This window comes from Babylonia areolata, chromosome 3 (assembly GCF_041734735.1).
Source record: "Babylonia areolata isolate BAREFJ2019XMU chromosome 3, ASM4173473v1, whole genome shotgun sequence".
Classification (NCBI taxonomy): Eukaryota; Metazoa; Mollusca; class Gastropoda; order Neogastropoda; family Buccinidae; genus Babylonia; species Babylonia areolata.
This window is the reverse complement of record NC_134878.1, coordinates 44,641,841-44,660,251: the sequence shown is the minus strand read 5'-3', so window position 1 is coordinate 44,660,251 and position 18,411 is coordinate 44,641,841. Positions and strand designations below refer to the sequence as shown.

At 43.5% G+C, this 18,411-nt stretch overlaps 1 protein-coding gene across 3 annotated transcripts in view; it reads left to right on the top strand.

Annotated features, from left to right (window-relative positions):
* The window catches only part of LOC143280014 (angiotensin-converting enzyme-like), a 46,346-nt gene extending 30,548 nt beyond the window's left edge, over nt 1-15,798 (top strand). For all 3 annotated transcript variants that reach the window (XM_076584458.1, XM_076584459.1, XM_076584460.1), the window contains exons 6-14: nt 415-606; nt 1,953-2,050; nt 3,414-3,586; nt 6,017-6,141; nt 7,612-7,710; nt 8,182-8,326; nt 9,997-10,095; nt 11,960-12,082; nt 13,119-15,798. In XM_076584458.1, coding sequence (XP_076440573.1) covers nt 415-606; nt 1,953-2,050; nt 3,414-3,586; nt 6,017-6,141; nt 7,612-7,710; nt 8,182-8,326; nt 9,997-10,095; nt 11,960-12,082; nt 13,119-13,392 — 1,328 coding nt within the window. In that variant the 3' untranslated portion in view covers nt 13,393-15,798. The remainder of the gene's footprint in view (nt 1-414; nt 607-1,952; nt 2,051-3,413; nt 3,587-6,016; nt 6,142-7,611; nt 7,711-8,181; nt 8,327-9,996; nt 10,096-11,959; nt 12,083-13,118) is intronic.
* The last annotated feature ends 2,613 nt before the right edge of the window (nt 15,799-18,411 follow it).

Below are 18,411 nucleotides of genomic sequence, written 5' to 3'. Positions count from 1 at the left end.
GAACACTGTTCTTGCTTCTGATCATACTGAACAAACACTGTTCTTGCTTCGGATCATACTGGACAAAACACTGTTCTTGTTTCGGATTATACTGAACACCAAAGTCTGAAAGGAATTATGGTGTGTGTGTGTGTGTGTGTGTGTGTGTGTGTGTGTGTGTGAGGGTGGTGGTGGTAGGGCCTGAGTCCTCACACGTCCAGTTTTGACGGTACATTGGCCAGTCAGTGACGTAATACAGTTTAACTTCGTTCTACATCGAAGCACCTTCAGTCACCGGGCGGTTTGCTAACTGCTGGATGTGTGTGTGTGTGTGTGTGTGCGTGCGTGTGTGTGTGTGTGTGTGTGTGTGTGTGTGTGTGTGTGTGTGTGAGTGTGTGTGTGTGTGTGTGTGTGTGTGTGTGTGTGTGTGCACAGGCTATGCAGACACAGGGGAATACTGGAAGTCAAAGTACGAGTCCGACACGTTCGAGCAGGACGTTGGTGCCTTGTTTGAAGAACTGAAGCCTTTCTACAAACAGCTGCACGCCTTTGTCCGACGTTGTCTGAAGAAACAGTATGGAGAAGACGTGTTCCCTTCCTCTGGTCACATCCCTGCTCATCTCTTGGGTCAGTGTTACCAGTATGCTTACCTCGATAAGTGTGGATTAAGTTTTAAGAGACAAAATTCACATAGTGTGTATATAGATAGATAGATAGATAGATAGATAGATAGATAGATAGATAGATAGATTGATTGATTGATTGATTGATTGATTGATAAGAGCACGTGGAAATCTAATCCGTTCTCCTTGTTGACACATTTCCCACGCACGGAAAAATCGTCGGCTAAACAACATGTCGCATTGTATTGTTTTACTCTTTTTTGTCACAATAGATTTCTCTGCCTGAAATTCGGGCTGCTCTCCCCAGAAAAAGCCCGTCGCTACACTGAGAGCGCCACCCCTTTTTTTGTGTGTATTTTTTTTTCCTGTCTGCAGTTTTATTTGTTTTCCTATCAAAGTGTATTTTTCTACAGAATTTTGCCAGGGAGAAGCCTTTTGTTGCCGTAGGTTCTTTTACGTGCGCTAAATGCATGCTGCACACGGGACCTCGGTTTATCGTCTCATCCGAATGACTAGCATCCATCCCACCACTCGAGGTCCAGTTGCTGGTGTGAATCGAACCAGTGCGCTCAGATTCTCTCGCTTCCTGGGCGGACGCGTTACCTCTAGGCCAATACTCCACATATAGATAGATATATAAGAGCACGTGGAAATCTGATCCATACTCCATGTTGACACATTTCCCACGCACGTTCGTGTTGACTGTAGATGGGAAAAGTCGTCGACAAAACAACATGTCACATACTTCATTCATCCGCTTGTACTGACTGGGATGTCTCGGGCAGAAAGAGTTGGCGGCCATCAGCGTCAAAAGGTTTGGGGAAGTGGGGTGTTGTCTGCTTCACTTTCCCCTTCACACCCTCAGTCCACATCTTCCGTGGTTCTCCTCTGCCTTGATCCCGGACAGTTGTGTGTGTTTGTGTGTTTCAGAGACATCGTTGGACTGAAGTGGTGATTCAATGAGTATGTATTGTTATTGTATCCTCCACACCCCAAAAGTGGCAAAGGGATTGAGTTTCTTTGAATCTTTTGTATCTCTGTTGTCCGCTCGATGTGCAGGATGGTGAATGGACATACGTGGCAGGTGTCCACATCACTTTGTTTCCTTTTGGTGGGCTGGTTGTTGCTCCCACCATTTCTGGTGTCCATGACCATGTCGCGGTTTGTTCACGGCCCTCATTACACAACGCTTCTCGTAGGTGTTGATTTTGCCCTTAAGAGGGCCTTATAGGTTCAGTATTTGAATATGTAATATGACTGAGACAAATCAGCCGTTCGGCATGAGGAACGTTGGCTTTTGTGTGATTCAAGCATTAGAGGAAATGGTCGACAACTGTGGTGACTGTGCAGGCAACATGTGGTCACAGCAATGGACTTCACTGCAGGACCTGTTGATGCCTTATCCTGACAAACCCAGAGTGGACGTTACTTCTCAGATGGTTCAACAGGTCTGCAACACTCTCTTGTCATATCGCACCTCATCTCTGCATTTTGCTTTGCGATGTTCATCTATCAACCTCATTGTGTTTGTGTGGCCCAGAATTTGGGTTATTTTGTTTTCTTAAAAAAAATTTCGGTGATGATGCATGATGCTAAGGGTGATGACGATACTGCTAAGGAGGTCCAGTTAAGTTTGGGACTTTGGGACTACTTGAAAAGGCCCTGCTCTCATAATACATCCCGCTGTCAAACCAGGCTGAGAGACACGGACGCCTGCAGTGCAGTGCTGGTCAGGAAACTCTATCAAAGTTGCATCTCATGAAGTGGATTACCCTTCACTGTGTGGCTCATTCACACCATTTGAACACATAGCACATTCGACTCTGAGTAGGAGCTGGCCACGGCCAAAAAAAAATCCACCTCTGATGGGACTCGAACCACGTCCCCCCAGTCGTCAGTCCACTGTCTACTTCCCCCCCCCCCCCCCCCCCCCCCCACCTCCCACCCCCCACCACCACCCTCTCCCACCCAAATCATTCTGTGTACAGTTTTACACGTTTCCTTTCATTTACCAGTCTTTGTTTTGTTTAGTCCGGTACATTTCTATTTTTTCTTCAGTGACTGGACAGTCAACATGGCCGAATGATAGGGTTGTTATTGATCCTGTTTTTTTTTGTTTGTTTTTTTATTTTAAATTTTCCCATCATTTTTTTAGTGGTATTACTCCCACACCGCTCATTCTGAGTCCCAGCCACACACATGCTCATCTGTCTCCAGACAATCCACAGGGAACTATCGATGTTTTGCCACCAGAAGGCCACACACCAGAGGAGACCCTGCATTGCTGCCATGTGACTTCAATAGTTTTGTGTAGTAGCAGGTTTCAGCCTGTTTTGAAGCAGCAGATGCAGGACATCATCTACTGAGCCCCCTGCTGATGACACTAATCCCTCGGTCTTGGATCCAAACTGAGTGAGCGCCCCCTCCGGAGTGGAGACGACCACCACAACCAACCAACGACAGTCCCACCATGAATCTGCTGACAGTGAAATCGTAGACAAGAACTCACCCAAAGCATGGACGTGGAGGGTGGTCGAAACTGAGGTCATCATGAGATCAGTGAAGGACCACAGAACCTGGGACAATTTGTTCTATAATAATGTTGACTGGGGATGAGGGTGTTGACGATTCTGCTATGGAAGTCTATTATGAAACTTCGTCAGCGATTACGGAAGATAAAGCACAGTGGGGCGATACGGGGCAGTTGTTTTCGAAGGCCAAATAGGTATGCAGACAGAGTGCAGAAGCACAGCCATGATAATCTGCTGTTATGATATTCACCGAGAGAAACACAACGTCTTGCTTTTCCAGGGCTACACAGCCAGGAAGATCTTTGAAGTAGCAGACGACTTTTTCACTTCTCTGGGTCTGGAACCAATGCCAGAGGAATTCTGGGACAGGTCCGTGTTTCAGAAGCCCTCTGACGGCCGGGAGATGGTCTGTCATGCTTCCGCCTGGAACTTCTACAGTGGGATGGACTTCCGGTGTGTAACAAATCAAGGAACGGGGAAAGAAGAATGTTGTTGTCTGCATACGTTTACAAGTTTAGGTGTCTGTATGTGCTTTGTGCTTTACATTACGGTGATGACAGTGAAAACAATAATTGTACGTCATCACGATGGTGATAATAACGATCGTCATCAAAGGAAGATGTCTCGTTTGACGGAAGTTGCAAGAGTACTTTACCAATGATAAATAATGCCTGTTGTCAAAACTATCAAGTCAGTTTTAACTCGCTGTCTAAACTATTTCAAGTATTATTTTGATATTTTAAAGGTAAACAAGAAAGGCAAGATCTTCAAGACTCACTTGTGATACACTTTTAAAAAAATCCAAGCTTTTTATGTATTGAGTATAATGCATTTACTGTTATATTTATATTTTTTGTATTCTCTAAACTTGGCATTTTCATCTGATATTTGACCTAACAAAAGATCTGTCATTATTATCATTTTTTGTTCAAACAGGAACTTCTTTTGTTAAGCATGGAAGTTTTACTTATTGCAAACGTTTTGCTGTAGACAGTAAAACAAGGGAAATTACTCTGCTGGGGAACTTAGTTTGCTTTAAACTGATCTTTCTCATCTTAAACATTACATTTTTAAATTATACTCAATACATAAAAAGCTTGGATTTTTTTTTAAAGTGCATCACAAGTGAGTCTTGAAGGCCTTGCCTCTCTTCTTTCAAAATGTAATGTTTCAGATGAGAAAGATCAGTTTAAAGCAAATTAACTCCACTAGCATTACAGAGTAATTTCCCTTTTTTACTATCTGCACCAAAACGTTTGCAAAATAAATAAAACTTCCATGCTTAGCAAAAGAAGTTCCTGTTTGAACAAAAAATGATAATAATGACTGCTCTAGCTGTTGGATCGAATATCAGATCAAAGTGCCAAGTTTAGAGAATATAAAAAATATAAATATAACAGTAAATGCAGTTTGCATATAATTAGGCTTCATTCTTTATTTTGTTGTGCCCATCCCAGAGGCGCAATATTGTTTTAAACAAGATGACTGGAAAGAACTGAATTTTTCCTATTTTTATGCCACATGTGGTGTCAACTGACAAAGTAGTTGCAGAGAAAATGTCAATGTTAAAGTTTACCACGGACACACAGACACACAGACACAGACACAGACACACACACACACACACACACACACACACACACACACACACACACACACACAGACAACCGAACACCGGGTTAAAACATAGACTCACTTTGTTTACACAAGTGAGTCAAAAATAAATCATATTACACTGATAGATGTATAGACAGAGAGACAGACAGACACACTAAAACATTCATTCCTATGCATACATTCTTGTGTAACAACTTCCCGTCATATCGTGTTGTATTACACCCAATATGCCCATTTATCTCAATTCTAAATGTTAGAGAAATCAATAGATGAATAAAAAAAAAAATACATAAATAAATCAGTACATGAATAACGAAAGAATTTCTCGTGTCCATTATAAATATCATCATTTTCTTCTTCTTCTTCTTCTTCTGCGTTCGTGGGCTGCAACTCCCACGTTCACTCGTATGCACACGAGTGGGCTTTTACGTGTATGACCGTTTTTACCCTGCCATGTAGGCAGCCATACTCCGTTTTCGGGGGTGTGCATGCTGGGTATGTTCTTGTTTCCATAACCCACCGAACGCTGACATGGATTACAGGATCTTTAACGTGCGTATTTGATCTTTTGCTTGTGTATACACACGAAGGGGGTTCGGGCACTATCAGGTCTGCACATATGTTGACCTGGGAGATCGTAAAAATCTCCACCCTTTACCCACCAGGCGCCGTCATCGTGATTCGAACCCGAGACCCTCAGATTGACAGTCCAACGCTTTAACCACTCGGCTGTTGCGCCCGTCATCATTTTCACTTTAAGTTTCTCAGGGAGGCGTCATCGCGTTCGGACAAATCCATACACACTATAATTCCGCTTCTGCAAAGCAGGGTCCTGACCAGCAGCACAACACAACGCGCTAGTCAGGCCTTGAATGCATCTGTGTACCTATCAGAGAGGATTTCATCCACAGAATTTTGCCAGAGGGCAACCCTTTTGTTGTCGGGGGTTCCTTTTCAGTGCGCCAAGTGCGTACTGCACTCGGGACATCGGTTTATCGCCTCCTTCGAATGACTAGATGCTCAGTTTGATTTTCCAGTCAAGGCAATACCGGGAACTGAACCCTCACCCTCACGGATATTGTATTGGCAGATAAGTGTCTGAACCATTCTGCCTCCTCCCTCCTCCACACACCAATCATGGTGAAGCAGTGCACAGAACGAAAGCGGGAATCGAACCCAAACCCTCGCGGACATTGTATTGACAAAAGATGAGCGTCTTAACCACTCTGCCACCCCCCCCCCCCCCCCCCATCCTCTCACCAACAGGGTGAAGCAGTGCACAGAACTGACGGTGGACCACTTCAGCACGGCTCACCACGAGATGGGCCACGTGCAGTACTACCTGCTCTACAATCATCTGCCCACCGTCTTCAAGACGGGGGCCAACCCAGGTGACTGACCGTCTGTCAGCCCACGCCATTCTTTGGTGACTTGGCTTTCGTCGCCTTCTCTGGTGACCTGTCAAAGCATTGTTCTCCCGTGTCTGGTAGAACATATTCTCTGGTGACAGGTCAAAACATATGATCTCTGTGACTATCAAAATATATCCTCTGATGACAGGTCAAAATACGAAATCTGGTGACAGGTCAAACTATAATCTATGTGACTATTGAACTATATTCTCTCGTGACAAGTCAAAACATAACCTCTGTGAGTATTAAAATATATTCCCTGGTGACAGGTCAAAAGATAATTTCAATGACTATTAGAATGCATTCTCTGGTGACAGGTCAAAACATATTATCTGGTGATAGGCCAGAACATAAATTTCTGTGACAGTCAAAACATAATCTCTGGTGACAGGTCAAAACATAATCTCTGGTGACAGGTCAAAACATAATCTCTGGTGACAGGTCAGATCATTTTCTGGTGACAGGTCAAAACATAATCTGTGAATGTCAAAATATAATTTCTGGTGATATAATCTCTGTGACTATAAGAATGTATTCCCTGGTGACAGGTCAAAACATCATCTCTGTAGCCCTATGAAAACATTATCTGGTGACAGGTCAAAAGATAATCTCTGTGGCAATGAAAACATTATCTGGTGACAGGATAAAACATAATGTCTGTGGCAATGAAAACATTATCTGGTGACAGGTCAAAGCACAATCTCTGTGAATGTCAAAATATTATCTCTGGTGACATAATCTCTGTGACTATAAAAGTGTATTCCCTGGTGACAGGTCAAAACATGATCTCTGTGGCTATGAAAACATTCACAACACATTTTCTGGTGATTGTCAAAACACAATCCATTTCTGTTGACAATGAAGACGCATGTTATCTCTAAATATGTAACTTCTTCTGGTGACTGTTAATACGTGTGTGTGTGTGCGTGTTTTTATCATCCACACATACATCTTTTCTGTTTAATCAAACCTTCATTAGCATACATTTTACTTTAAAAACAACAACACTGGTACATTCTCGCAAGAATTGTGGTTCTAAGTATCTCAAAAGCATATACAGTATTACTCTTCAGTTATATTTTGGGGATATTTATATTGTATTTTGTCTCCTTTGGCCGGGTGTATTTGGTATGTGGCCTTACTTACCTCTTCATGCGTCGCCTGACGTGGGAGCATTTAAGTAAGTATTTCGTCACTTTACCTTGAAAACCCAGACATTGCAGCGCCCTGCTTTCACGAGTGAATTTATTCAAGGATTATTTTAAAATCAGACAAATTGATCTCCCATGTTCGTTCTCTCTCTCTCTCTCTCTCTCTCTCTCTCTCTCTCTCTCTCTCTCTTTCTCTCCTGTCTCTGTCGATCATTGTGCATCTACCTTTCTTTCTCTCCTTCTCCTTCTCCCTCACACTCTCCCCTCTAAGTAAGTAAATCACAGAAGGGTGTTGCAGGATTCCACGAGGCTATAGGAGACACGATCTCATTGTCAGTGGAGACCCCCAAACATCTGCATCAGATTGGTCTGATGCCTACTCTCGTGGAGGACAACGGTATGTTGGATCGGCATTTCTTGACAGCGTTCACAGAGTGTCCTTATATTTTTTTATATACACTATTTCATTTCTGCGTGCGATCACTCGTGCGAGGTGTGTGTGTGTGTGTGTGTGTGTGTGTGTGTGTGTGTGTGTGTGTGTGTGTGTGTGTGTGTGTGTGTGTGTGCCGATCAGTGTCCCAGTCATTCGGATGAGACGATAAACCGAGGTCCCATGTGCACTTAGCGCACGTAAAAGAACCCACGGCAACAAAAGGGTTGTTCCTGGCAAAATTTTGTAGAAAAATCCATTTCGATAGGAAAAACAAATAAAACTGCATGCAGGAAAAAAAAAATTTTTTTAAAAGGGTGGCGCCGTAGTATAGCGACGCGCTCTCCCTGGGGAGAGCAGCCCGAATTTCACACAGAGAAATCTGTTGTGATAAAAAGAAATACAAATACAAATACTTGTCTGTCTGTCTGGCTCCAGAGTCGGACCTGAACTTCCTGATGGTCATGGCCCTGGAGCAGATCGCCTTCCTGCCCTTTGGCTACCTCATCGACCAGTGGCGCTGGTCCGTGTTCCGTGGAGACACCACCCCGGACAGCTACAACAGGGCCTGGTGGGACCTCAGGTAGGGATGGGCGCAATAGCCTAGTGGTTAAAGCGTTGGACTTTCAATCTGAGGGTCCCGGGTTCGAATCTCGGTAACGGCGCCTGGTGGGTAAAGGTTGGTGGAGACTTTTTCCCATCTCCCAGGTCAACATGTGTGCAGACCTGCTAGTGCCTGAACCCTCTTCGTGTGTATACGCACGCAGAAGATCAAATACGCACTTAAATGATCCTGTAATCCATGTCAGCGTTCGGTGGACTTATGGAAACAATAACATACTCAGCATGCGCCCCCCCCCCCCCCCACCACCACCACCACCCTCCCACCCCTGAAAACGGATGTAGCTGCCTACATGACAGGGTAAATAAGCAAACGGTCATACACATGTTGCATGAATGTATCAGTACATGTTTGCGTGACTGAAACCTGATTGAATGACACAGGAAACGAACGATGAGCGCCCAAATGGCAGCCTTTAGTCGGCTCTACCCAGGTAGGCAGCCTGTTGTGTAAATGACCCTGTGTTTGTAAAGCGCTCAGAGCTTGGTCTCCGACCGATGATAGGCGTTATATAAATATCCATATCATCATCATCATCATCATCATCATCATCATCAACAAGCCTGAACATATCTCTAACAGATGAATTATGCGGCATTATGTGTCATTGTGGTAACGCGTGTGCCGGAAAAGCAAAAGAATCTGAGTGTGTGCTCTGGATCGAATCAACACTCGCTAGTATTAATTTTTCTCGCACCCCACTTAGACCTTAAGTGGTGGGCTGGACGCTAGTCATTTGGACGATACGATATGAGGTCCCTTGTGTATAATGCACTTAGCGCAGGTTAAAAAAAAACGAAAAAACAAAAACACGGCAACAAAAGGGTTGTCCCTAACAAAAATCTATTTAAAAATCCACTTGGTATGAAAGCAAATGCACTTGCTGGTATAAGATGAGAGAGAAATAGATGGCGCTTGACTGTAGCTATGCGCTCTCTGAGTTGTGACAAATACTTTATATACAACGCAGCACAACACTACGCAACACAACACAGCATAACGCAGCGCAAAGCAACACAACACGACACGACGCGACACACGACACGGCACGACACGACACGACACGACACGACACGACCGGTCGTGTTCTATGACAGTCCAGGTGCCGGCAACGGACAGGAAGATGTGTTAATATCAGGTCACCCACTGGAAAAGACCCTGAACTACTGCCGAGTTGTCTGTTGTAGTCTTGCTCTCTATCAGGCAACTCCATAGAAGCCTCCTCCATCCAAACTCCTCAGACAATACATAGATAGACAGACAGATAGACAGACAGACAGAGAGACAGACAAATAGATAGATAGATAGACAGACAGACAGACAGACAGATAGATAGATAATTGAACACAAAGCTAAATAGAGGAATGTATGTATATGTGTGCGTGCGTGCGCGCACGCGCGTGTGTGTGTGTGTGTGTGTGTGTGTGTGTGAGTGTGTGTGAGTGTGTAAGTTTTACGGTGTTGTGGCACAGGGTAGACATTCGCATACTGTGTTTTCCATAGGTTGCAAAGCTGGGCATTTTTTTTTTTTTTATTCACATTCTCATCTTCGCATGTTAAAGGTCCTCCGATTTTATTCCGCCAAGAACTATCATCCACTCTGCCCAACTGGCCCTGTAATAATCTTCCAGGTGCAACCTGCAAGGTGTGTCCCCACCTGTGAAACGGACCGAGGATGATTTTGACCCAGGTGCAAAGTACCACATTCCGGGCAACACGCCATACATCAGGTGAATTACTAAACGGAACCGCGAAGTGATTCTTTTGTTGTTGTTGAATGTTTGAACTTGAGCGGGTTTTTTTCTGTTAGAATCACTGTGTTGTGCTGTGCTGTGCTGTGTTGTGCTGTGATGTGCTGTGCTGTGTTGTTGAGTTTATTTATTTTATTTTCATTATTATTATTATTATTATTATATTATTTATTTATTTATTTATTTATTTATTTACTCTTTTTTTTCTCAAGGCCTGACAAAGCGCGTTGGGTTACGCTGCTGGTCAGGCATCTGCTTGGCAGATGTGGTGTAGCGTATATGGATTTGTCCGAACGCAGTGACGCCTCCTTGAGCTACTGAAACTGAAACTGAAACGGTTGAATTAAGATATGGTAACTGCACAATCTTCAGATCAATGCCGAAATAGAGGCTTCGAACCATGATCAACGCTGGTTCAGAAGTTGACGCCTCTCCGATTCTGTCACGGTACCTTCTAGACAGTGATTACAGCTGACAAATATTTGAAAAGTAACTGTTGTGCGATAAATCTGGTCACTGATGAAGAGAAACATTTAACGTAAGTCAGAGCATTCGTAGGATTGGGAGGGGGGAAAAAAAAACTCAAAAACAAGCCTCGTTAAATGAGAGACATGTCGACACATTGAAGTTTGCGTCTCGTCCGCTTTAGTTTTTGACATGGGCTTGTATTGAACAAACAATTAGGCAAGGAGATGAAATGATTAACAAATAGTAAAGAGTGGTAACTCTCTCCATTCACAAGGTATACAACTTCAAGTCAGTGCTGCTTACGCTACCGATTCAGCTAGCACACAGGTAAATAAAAGGCACACTGGAACAAACCCACACACTTCCTCAAAAACGGAAGCGCCGGGCCTGTCCTTATACCGATCATCTGACATGTGCACACAGCAGCAAAGACTGAAGAAATGTGCAAACACAAATAAGCTTTTATTCAAGACTGGCAGCACTGACCTGAAGTTGTGTACCTTGTGAATGGAGGAAGTTGCTACTCTTTACTATTTGTTAATCATTTCATCTCCATGCAATTGTTTGTTCATTCCCAGTTGAAAAACCACCGAGGCAACCATGTGTTTGTTCAGTATTGTCCATGTGTTCTGTGTGGCTTGTTCAGGATTAAAGAAGCTATGTCAGTCTTGAATAAAAGCTTATTTGTGTTTGCACATTTCTTCAGTCTTTGCTGCTGTGTGCACATGTCAGATGATCGGTATAAGGACAGGCCCAGCGCTACCATCGCTTCTTGTTTTTGGTCGTTAAACTCCACTCAACCAATTCTTGTTTTTGAGGAAGTGTCTGGATTTGTTCCAATGTATCTTTTATTTACCTGCACGCTAGCTGAATCGGTAGCGTAAGCAGCACGGACTTGAAGTTGTGTACCTTGTGAATGGAGAGAGTTACCACTCGTCACTATTTGTTAAAAAACAAAGGGGGGGGGTCTTGTATTGTTCAAACGTGTTTGTTTGGTTACAATCTTTGTGAAGGTTATAGTTTTCTGTTCACAAAGGCGACTGATGCCTAGAACCGAGTTCTGTTGCCCGGGGAAAGGCGTCTTTACGTAGCGTTAAACCCGCAAAGAGAGGTGGCGAGACGTATCATCTGATCTTGCTTGCCCCGCAGTATGGCCCGCATTTGTTCTTCTGCCTGGTGGCTGAGTTATCATCTCCGGGGTCACTGACGACTTCATTGTTTGCGATGGACTTCTGTGGTGATGAAATATCTGGCGTTCTTCGCATATATTTTGATGTGTTTTATTCACAGGGTACTACATTTCACAGTACAAGCATCATTGCTAAGTGTTTTCAGTTCCCTTTCATTGTGTCCCCCCCCTCCCTCCCCCCGACAGGTACTTTGTCAGCAGTGTCATCCAGTTCCAGTTCCACAAGGCGCTGTGTGAGGCGGCAGGCCACCAGGGACCACTGCACACCTGTGACATCTACAACTCCACTGAGGCTGGGGACAAACTGCGGTGAGTCTGTCACGACAGTACAGTGCTGTTTTGTTGCTGTTTTTTTTTCCCTCTCCCTCGTGGGATCCTTAGGGTCCTTCAGAGGAAATAGTATCCCCACCTTTTTTGGGAAAAAAGCTAGAAATGTCCTCTTTTCCATTGCTCGCTTTGCTACTACTGTTCTCATTCCTTCACTATTGACTGCATTTTTCTTCCTTCCCTGTCCATCCCCTTTTATTCTTTCCCGGTAAGCCTGGACATTTGTTTCTCTCTTTTCCGCGGACAATGATAAACCATCTGCTGCTTTGCTCTGGTGATTAGGTAGTGATATTGTAAACACAATATATTGTCCGCATTGCTCTGGTATTTGTCTATATTTGTCTATATTGACTTCTTTGTATATTTTCCGTGTGGCTTTGAAGTATTTTGATCCTTTATATATATATATATATATATATATTGTAATCTGAGGATGATAGTTTGAGAGAAAGGGCTACCTCCTCAGTACAGCCTAGTCCTATTTGCCTCAAGGAGTTTGATGGTTAAGATTACATGTCATTTTGTTTCGCAGGTGATCGTTTTTTGTTTGTTGATTGATGTCCAGTGCAGGGCCATGATGTCAGTTGATGTCACGTGCAGGGCCATTGTGTCATGATGTCACTTTCAGGGCCATTGTGGCACGAAATCACGTGCAGTGTTGTGTTATCACGTACATGGCCACGATGTCACGTGCAGGGCCACGATGTCACGTGCAGGGCCATGATGTCAGTCAATGTCACGTGCAGGGCCATGATGTCAGTCAATGTCACGTGCAGGGCCATGATGTCAGTCGATGTCATGTGCAGGGCCATGATGTCAGTCGATGTCACGTGCAGGGCCATGATGTCAGTCAGTGTCACGTGCAGGGTAATGCTGTCAGTCAGTGTCACGTGCAGGGCCATGATGTCAGTCAGTGTCACGTGCAGGGCCATGATGTCAGTCAGTGTCACGTGCACAGGGCCATGATGTCAGTCAGTGTCACGTGCAGGGCCATGATGTCAGTCCATGTCACGTGCAGGGCCATGATGTCCAAAGGATCCTCCCAGGTGTGGACAGAACCATTCCGGGTGATGACGGGACGGACCAAGATGAGCGCACAGCCACTGGTCCAGTACTTCCAGCCCCTCATGGCCTACCTGGAGGAGGTCAACGGAGAGGACGTGGGATGGGAGACAGGATGTCCTTCACCCCTGACCCACAGTTCTGCCGAACGCGTGTCCTTGACCTCGGTTCTGACATTGGTGACCTTCGTCACTGGCGTCTTTCTCTCTCTACAGGACAGCTCTATGTGAACATGTCTTTGTACTGTACAACTTCATCCATAACTCTGAGAAAGCTTATTTGTTATTGTTCATGTTGGTTTAAACAGTGTTTTTTTAATTTGAAATTGTCACAATACAAAGCCAATGAATTCGTCAGGACAACAAGAAAGTCTTACGTGATGTCCTGTCGTAATGTGTTTTACATGAAAACATTGAAATTAGTGACGGTGGGAACTTATACATTGTTCCCCCCCCCCCCCCCCCCACCCCCTCTATCCCGTAGTCTTGTGGACCGTTGGGGCGCCACAGGTGATCTGGCAACCAGCATCCTCCAATCCTCTCGGTTTTCTGACCTCCTGATTGTGTCGCTCAACCTCAAGCCCGTCCATTCTGGGATGTTGTCCTTCCATCTTTTCCTCTGTCTGCCTCTCCTTCTCCTCCCTTGCACTGTGCCCTGCAGGAATGTCTTGGCAAGCCCTGATGATCTCGTGACATGGACATACCATTTGAGCTTGCGTCTCTTGACCAAGGTCAACAGGTCTTCGTAGGGCCCAATGTGGTAAACAAAAACAAACAAACAAACAAAAAAAAGAACAATACAGCTGACAAATAGAATGTGAAAAGGAGGCAGGAGGTGGAGAGGAAAAATAAGGGATCAACAATGTTGGTTCTTGTGGTCGTGTGAGTTGTTATTCACTTTTTCTGTATTCCTCGTCAACTTGATGTCTATGAAAGACTAAGCATTGTGTTTCATAGATGTTTAACTCCTTCATCGCTGTTACCTCTCTGGTATAAGACAGAGCTTACAGGTCAGGACGTCGATCACCATTTTTTGTTGTTGTTTGTTGTTGTTTTTTGTTTGTTTGTTTGAAATTTCTTCCTCATGGGACAGCGTTAGTTTTCACGGCTGTTCACAACGTACTTTCAGCTGGAAAGGGATGAAGCGATCCCGTGCACTGTCGTTCACCTCCCTCACTGAGCCGCCCGTCTCTCTCTCTCTCTCTCTCTATATATATATATATATATATATATATATATCTTACAAACTCTCTCTCTCTCTCTCATTTTTGCAAATGAGAGGGCAGATCAGGCTGCCAGAAAGGCAGCGCGAAACAGCGAAGGCTCAGTATCCAATTAGATCTACAAGAGTGTTATACGTTTATTGAAAAAGTGTCAAGTGATCGACATAAACACAGGCTAAAAGGTTTAGACTGCCAGTATTACCGTCACTGTATGAAGACAGTTACATTTAGCAACCCCAAGGCTTTCTTAAATGATTTATCTGTCTCCCACTCAAGATCAGTCAGAAGTTTAATTCGTCGATTCCATTTGAATGCCCTTCGAACTAAATTTTGCAAAAATATACAGTGTCTGTGCAGAAAAGAAGTCAATGTCAACCACATACTTGTCCAGTGTCCAAAAAACAGGACAACAGTTCTTTCAAAAACTAGCCGACCAGTTTCCACCAAATACATATTTATCCACAGGAGATGTTTTTGAATAATTATTCATTACTTCAATAAATTTCTGAATGTTTGATTATATGGATGATTAACTCACTGTTATAATTCATGTTCTAGTTCACTGTTAGTACAGTCTTTCGTAGCTCTTCGTTTTGCACTACTCACTACAGTCATCACCCCACCACCTCTTCTCATGTACCCCACGCCTCATCTCCCATGCGCACTCCCCCCCCCCCACCCCACCCCCCCCCCCCCCCCACCTCCCCTTTTTTTTCCTCTCGTCTGATATCATTAAACAGACGTTAAGTCACTCAGTACGGCCAGTCCTCTCTTCTCCTCTACACAGACCCCTCATTGTTACCAAAATATCACAACGTGTTTCCATTTTCATTTTATCAGTTCACACTCTTCATCTTCCTCTTTTTAATTAATGTTGTGTTTGTTTTCTTATTTATTATTTTATCGATTTATGTATTGCATTATTATCTAGGAGAATTAGGGTATTCATAACTCTTGGCAAAAGTCTCACTATGCCATTTAGAAAAAACTATATCATGCTCATCCTTTCTCCTCTTGTAATAATGATGGTGATGATAGGTGGGATTTTGTTGTTGTTGTTGTTTTTTAACTCACTCAGTACGGCCAGTCCTCTCTTCTCCTCTACACAGACCCCTCGGATGTCGAGTGGGTGTCTGAATGACCCAACCTTTAGCTTCCGTCGTCAGAAATGTGGTATTCTTTGTCAACATTCACGTCTTCAGTATAAGAGCCTTCCGCTTGCAATATTTTGATGATGGTAATTGGGGTGAAACGCTGTTAACGTCGTCTCTTTCGCCGTTCGTATGGAAAGAGTTAAACTAAACAGACACTCTCTCTCTCTCTCTCTCTCTCTCTCTCTCTCTTAAGGTGCGTGTATGTAAAACAAATGTGAAAGAACAAATGTATATATATATATATATATATATATATATAACACGAAACGTCAAAAATAGATAATAAACAAGATATGTAAACAAGAAATATTACTCGGAGTCATGCTCTTCTCTCTAGCGTTGGGATGTTATTTATTGTCATATGATCTTCTTTTTCATCTGCTTCGCAAGCTCCTGAATGTCCTGTATATTTGACGTTGGATTATTTCATAGAGTGCATTTCTGGACTGGATTGGACAGGACTGGACTTGATGCATGTGAATGTAGTGTGGTGTGTGCACTGAAAGAAATATTTGGAGTTGATGTTGCGATGCAGCGTTGATAACTGCGACAGTTTAGTCAGGAATTCATGTCGTTTAAAACATTACTGAAATAAAACAATGCTCGTTGACTACAGATTGTGTCGAATGAGTCACGTGAGTTGCCAGAACATAAGCGTGGCTTTTATTGACCTACCACAGGACAACGGATATAGGGGACTGACATCAACTGGACCTTCTCAGAGATCACCTGGGAAAAACAAATATATCCCTTTATCCCATGCACTAACAATTATATACATACAGAGAAATGCATTGTACTCACTATCGCACTGACCCCCGCCCCCCGGCCCCCCTCCCTCTCTCTCTCTCTCTCTCTTATCATTTCATCCGAATGACTAGACACTTAGTTTGATATTCCTGTGAAACTGGGAGAAACGGATAGACCAGGAATCGAACTAAGACCCTCGCGGACACTGAATTGTAAGATATGCGTCTTAACCATTCTGCCACCTTCCTTGTGGGGCTGTGTACGCGCGTGTGTATCGTTGTGTCGTGTAATCTGTGTGCTTGTAAAAAGATGGGTGGGGTTGTTCGGGTTTACGTGCAAATGATCTGACAGCAAGCGGTAACTGACTGAAGTGCAAGCGTTAACTACATAACACAAAAGAAAATCTAGTGCTTAAGAAAAAAAAAGGTCAAAAGCCTTAACCCTGCTCCACAACTCACCCATAATATAACGGACGCCAGACAATTTGCTTGCCAACCCGGTCCGTAATTTCTATCCGCTTAATCCCCCCTTGTCTTAAATCTTAATCCCTGAATACAGCAGGACTCGAGTTACGATCGTCAGGTTTATCGCCAACGTTTTGGTTTCGATCCAACTGTCAGCGACATATTCATTGGTGGAAGAAACTTTATTTCGCCGACACCTGTTTCATGTTTACCGTTGACGCCTATATTTCATGTTTACCTGGATGTTTTGTTTGTTGGTGTCAAATAACATCTTTTAAAAAAAAATCGAAAACAAAGCGTGCAAAAAGTGACATCGTTACTGTCAACGATTTTTAACTAAGTTCGGAAGCTCTTGTGTGAACGTTCTGGAAATGTGTTTCATGTGTTTCTGACTTGAGAAGCAACTTCTCCAAAGGTTAGTATCAATGGGACCTTACGAAACATACAAAATACAAAATCACAAAACACAGACACAATTTAAAGATTTCTATGTTGATGACGATGATTATGTACAATACCCTAAAAGACCGGATGTACAGGAACAATTCAAAGACTAGAAGGTCTATGGCCTGCTAGTAACGCGTCCGCGAAGGAGGCCAGATAATCTGAGAGCACTGGTACGAATCCCGGCACAGTCGCCAGTACTTTCTTTTCTCCCCTTCCACTAGATCTTGAGTGGTGGTCTGGAAGCTAGTCATTCGGATGAGAAGATAAACCGGGGTCTCGTGTCCAGCATGCACTTAGCGCATGTAAAAGAACCCACGGCAACAAAAGGGTTGTCCCTGCCAAAATTCTGTAGAATTCGATAGGAAAACAAATGTTAAAAAGACAAACAAAAAAACAACAAACAAAAAAAAAACACCTGCAGACAGGAAAAAAATACAAAAAAGAGGGGTGGCGCTCTCAATGTAGCGACGCGCTCTCCCCGGGGAGAGCAGCCCGAATTTCACACCGAATTCTCTGTTGTGACAAAAAGGAGTAATACATTACAATACAATACAATACAATACAATACAATTATTCTTTTTTCTAAGATTGCTTCCACGTGCGAAGCTATATTGTGTTGAATGTAGTAGAAGTAGTAGTAGTTGTTGTTGTTGTTGTTGATGAGGAGGAGGAGGAGGACGAGGAGGAGGAGGAGGAGGTTTTGTTGTTTCTTTTAATGGAAGGCATCTCACAAAGCGCATCACGATTCTTCCCTACTCAGTCTTTTCGCGAAGAGAGAGAGAGAGAGACAGCGATCGCTAGCGAGCGAGAGAGATACAGAGACAGATATCGTTATGAGACAGAGAGATTGAGTGAGGAGAGAGAGAGAGAGAAAGAGAGAGAGAGTGTGTGTGTGTGTGTGTGTTTGTGTGTGTGTGTGTGTGTGTGTGTGTGTGTGTGTGTGTGCGTGTGTGTGTGTGTGTGTGTGACTTAAAATCTGAATATATATAAATAAATAAATAAATAAATTCATAAAACTGGTTTAAAAACGCAAACTAAAAGTTTAATAATTAGCAATATCTAGTAACATTTCCCATCTACTTTCAGTGGTCCTGATTCGAGTCTATGTGGAAAAGAAAAAAACATGGTTGTGTTCTGCTCAGCCAACTGGTTGGTTTATGTTTCTAATTAACTATCAACTGCAGTAAGTTTTTGCCAGCTTCTTATGATTGT